General features: G+C 34.1%; 1 protein-coding gene across 9 annotated transcripts in view; it reads left to right on the top strand.

Moving 5' to 3' along the window:
- The window catches only part of GPHN (gephyrin), a 404,083-nt gene that overhangs the window by 380,840 nt on the left and 18,305 nt on the right, over positions 1–4,938 (top strand). For all 9 annotated transcript variants that reach the window (XM_011384213.2, XM_011384195.2, XM_011384203.2 and 6 more), the window contains one exon: positions 3,255–3,328. In XM_011384213.2, coding sequence (XP_011382515.1) covers positions 3,255–3,328 — 74 coding nt within the window. The remainder of the gene's footprint in view (positions 1–3,254; positions 3,329–4,938) is intronic.

Raw genomic sequence — 4,938 nt, 5'->3', positions numbered from 1 at the left:
GGATAAACAGGATATGATGTTTGTTCACACACACAGTAGAATATTAAGCAATAAAAAAAGAATAAAATCTTGCCAATTGCAACAATATGGATGGACCCCGAGGGTATTATTATGCTAAGTGAAATTAGATAAAGACAAAGACTATACGATTTCACTCATGTGTGAAATCTAAAAGAACTAAAAAAACGAACAAACAAAATTAAACAAACTCATAGATATGGAGAACATATTGGTGGTTACCAGAGGGGAAGGATGTTAGGGTGTGGGCAGAATGAGTGAAGGGTCTCACAGACTCTACAGTCAATAAAAGATGCATATCAGGCAATTGTAGTATAACCTAAGTGTGTGGTGTCTGAAAGGCCTGGAAACTTCTGATTCTGCTATGATGGAATGGCTTATTTGGATCAATCCTCCCACCGAGAACAACTATAAAAGTTATATTAAATTTTTTAAAATTTTTTAAGGAAGAAAATGAAAAAAGGTATCTGGTGGGAACAACGAAGAAAGCCGTGATTCAAGGCACCAAGATCTCAGAGAAAAGCGAACCACAGAGAATTAAAACTGAAATTCTTCACCATGTTTTTCTACTAGGCATTTAGCAATTCCTAAGCCAGGGGGACAGGAGTAGTGTAATAGTACAGGAGGCCAAGAAGCCAAGCACAAAAGAGTAGCTAAGAGGCTAAGAAAGTAAACAGAATTTTCCACAGTCTTAGGAGTTTAAAGCCTGCCATGAAAGAGAGGCCCTGGCAAATATCTCAGTCTTTCAGTTTAAACCCTCGAAGGGCTGTGCTCTAGGAATAAGGACAAACTGGAAATAAACCAGCCTTTACAAAGACTGAACTCCAGCCTCAAATTAGCTCAACTTTTGATTAGATCAAGGGAATCTTAGTTTACCTTAACCTCAGAAGGAATTAAATCCTTTCCAGAGGAATATATCATCATATGGAGCCTCTTCAATTTTTTTTTCACACATAAAGTTTGGGCTTCAGTTTTAAAAATACCAAACATGCCACAGATAGAACAAAAAAAACTAAGAAACAAGATAGAACAACCCTTAAAATGATGGACTTTAAAAGAATTCTAATTAATATGTTTAAGAAAAAGAAATGACAAAGTGAAGACTTTCGCTAGAAAACTAGAATCTACTCATAAGAATCAAATGAAAATTTTAGAAAAGGGATGGAAAATATGGGAAAAAAGCATAAAAGGCATGTGGGATATAGTGAGAGATCTAACATATCTGTAATTGGAATCTCAGAAGGAAAGAGATAAAGTAAACAAGCAATATTTAAGAGATATTGGCCGAGAGTTTTCCAAAACCAGTAAAAGACATCGAGTCAGAAATTCAAGGAGCTCTGCTAATTTCAAGCAGGATAAATACAAAGAAACCATACGTATTTAATTATAGTAAAACTACCGAAAGCCAATGAAAATGAGAAAACCATATCAGGACACATCACCTTCAAAGGACCAACAATAAAACTAACAAATGATTTAAACAGAAATGATAGAGCTCAATAAACACTGGAATGTCATTTGTAAATTGCTGAAAGAAAATAACTGCTGATGTGGAACTATGTATCCTGAAAAAATTTCCTTCAAAAATTACGATAAAGAAATTTTTAGCCAGACAAAAACTGAGCAAACCTATACTGAAGGGAGTTTTTTAGGCAGAAGTATTATAGACTCAAAAAATAAGAATTGATCTACCATATGATCCAGCATTCCTTCTATTGGATATTTACCCCAAAATCTTGATAACCCATATCCGAAAAGATATTTGCACACCGATGTTCATGGCAGCATTATTCACAGTGGCCAGGACATGGAAGCAACCAAATTGTCCTACAACAGACGATTGGATAAAGAAGCTGTGGTACATATATACAATGGAATATTACTCAGCCATAAGAAGAGATGAAATACTTCCAATTTGTGACAACATGGATGGACCTCGAGATTATCAGGCTAAGCAAAATAAGCCAGGCAGAAAAAGTTGAAAATCATATGATATCACGTATATGTGGGATATAAACTTAAAAGCAACAAATGAACGGGACAAACAAACAGAGACTGATGGACATAGACAATGGACTAGTGGTTACCAGAGGGTAGGGGGTAGGGGAGGAGCGGGAAGGTAGATAGTTAAAGGGGGTCAAATATAGGGTGGTAGGGTGAGCATGAAGTGGGTAAAGGGGATCAAATATATGGTAGATGAAGGAAACTGGACTTTGGGTGGTAAACACACAATAGAATATACAGGTGTCAAATTATAATGTACACCTGAAAATTATAATTGTATTAACCAATGTTACCCCAATAAACAATTTGAAAAAAAGAAAAAAATCACAGTCTGCAAATCACTATTTTCTAACTGAAGAATTAAAATAGTAATTTAATTATTATATATGTTAGCATGGTATAATACTTTTTCCAAGACTTTTAGAAAAGTTTAGTATTTCTAAAGTTCAATAGCTCTTTTATTCTTTTTGTTTAAAAAATATCTAAATAAGAAATATGTTAATTCTAAAAAAAAAGTAAAAATGAGTAAGAAAGAAAATAAATAAATAATTTTTTTAAGACAAGATTATGCTTGTCAGATCACTCTGAGTTGGTCATAACCTTAGGTTGGTTGTGTTTTTGTTAGCACAGTCTAAAGTTGGAGCAATTACACTTAACTCCATGCTTATTTTTTACTTTTGTTGGCTTGTTTAGAATTGGCAATCTGTGGGCAAATGTCCAAGTCTTTCCTGAAGGAATTTACATTACTTTAAATCCATTAAGCAGAATAGTTTAGGATACATGCATGTGGCTTCCCTGCCCAGGCACAACTTAAGTCATATTTGTTAACATCCTTTCTCAGAAATAAAATTGTGTCTTAAAAGAGACAATAATCCATTAAGTAATAATTTATATGTTACTGTATTCACTTGGTGTATTATATAAGTATTCCTATTAGAATGTACTTTTTATAAGAGCAAAGACATTTTGTTTTTTTCTTTAAGGCTATATCTCCTTTACCTTGATTGGTACTCAGCACATACCAACTGCTCAATAAATATTTATTGAATGAATAAACGAATGACTGAGGGATGAAGGGACTAAGGAATATTTGTCTTAAGCAAATCAGCTTCGCTAAAATAAGATAGTTTTTTAAATTTTAATCTCATAAATTCATTTTATCTTCCTTTAAAGTTTCGAAAGTCTGATATTAGAATGTTTGAAAGTAAATTAATTATTTTTCATATTTGCAGGACTATCTCAAGCAGGTGCTGGACATTGATCTTCACGCTCAGATCCATTTTGGCAGGGTTTTTATGAAACCAGGGTATGAAAATAATCTTATCTCATAAATGGGATAGATTTGACCTGCTTTGACTAACAAAGTTTTAAATGCTTTCTTTTTGTATTTTTCATTATGGATTATCTATTTTAATAAAAATATTATAGTATTAGAATTCTTTGCACAAGCATAGCTCCTATCTGAAATGGAAATTTGTCTTCCTTATGAATCACAGTTTGGTATAAACAAAGCAAAGCAATTTTCCAAACTTTTCTCCCTTTAATTCCCATGTCTAGTTCCTTCTTTCTCTTTTTCTCCATACTGATTCTTTGTCTCTCTTTAAAAACATTTTGGTATGAAAATTCTCAAACATACTCAAAAGTAGGGAGTACAGTGAACCCCCCATGTACCCATAACCCAGCTTCAGTAACTATAAACATTTTTTCATAATTGTTTTATCAACCCCATTCCTCACCTTTTTGGGAGGACAAAGGGCCAGGTTATTTTAAAGCAAATTCTTGATGTGCCATTTTGGTATGCATCTCAAATAATGATAATAACAGCAGCATCCTCTTGCATAATCATAATGATATTATCTCACTTAACAAATAATACCTTAGTGTTTAAGGCTGTGATCATATTCAGAATTCTCCTAAGTGTCAAGAAAAAGAATGCCTTCTTACAATTGTTTTGTTTGAATTAGGATTCAGGTCAGTCCACTCATTGTATTTGGTTAAGTCTCTGTTAAACAAGAGCATTTACTACTCCCCGCCCCCCCCCCATTTTTGTCATGCCATTGATTTGTTGATGAAACTGAATAATTTGTTCTAACGAATGGATTTAGCTGATTGTTTCTTTGTAATGGTGGTTAATTTGTGGTGGTGTCTAATATTGTATAGACTGGAAGTTAGATCTAAAATCTTGATTAGATTCAGATTCAACTTTTTTTCTTTGCAAGAATACTTCATAAGTAGTATTTCATACTGCTTCCTTCTTACTGCCTCCCAGGAGGAAAGAAAAATAACCACAGACCAAGATCTTACAGATCTAAAACCTAATAACTCCCTAAGGAAAGACTGATGGAGGTTCTGTAATCAGTTGTAAATCCTCAAAGAATGCCAAACGTTGGTGTTCATAAATGTGTGTAGCCATGTCTTCAAGAGTGGTCTGCCTATTCAGACCCCTACTACTCTGTAAACCTTTGGTTCCCTATTCACAGGCTCAGTGTGTGGATGAGCATTCTAGCACACCTCCATGCCTTCAGGGACAATAATGATGCTTTAGTTCAGAGTTATACTCTAATAGGTGCTCATGTGAACCCTAAGAGAGAGTAGAGGTGAGACTTAACAGTTTTTACAGGTGAGCTATGGGAACTATCAGCATATTCCAGAAGCCTTTTTTAAATTAAGCCAACCTTCCTATTGGATACCTCATGTCAGTTCTAGGACAGAAATCAGGCTTTACCTCCATGGCTTTCCCATTTAAGTATGAAGTTAAGGTTATCCCTAGATCTTTCTTCACAACTTGATAAAATTTAGAATTTTTGGCATTTTCTGTAGCTGCCCCAAAATGGCTGCCACTGACAAGGCTCTTTTATTATTGAAATTGTTGGATTTGAATCATTCTTATCAAGAATATTTTATCTTAAGCAAGTA

Source organism: Pteropus vampyrus, unplaced genomic scaffold (genome assembly GCF_000151845.1).
Source record: "Pteropus vampyrus isolate Shadow unplaced genomic scaffold, Pvam_2.0 Scaffold15, whole genome shotgun sequence".
NCBI lineage: Eukaryota > Metazoa > Chordata > Mammalia > Chiroptera > Pteropodidae > Pteropus > Pteropus vampyrus.
This window is presented reverse-complemented; position numbering and strand designations above follow the sequence as displayed.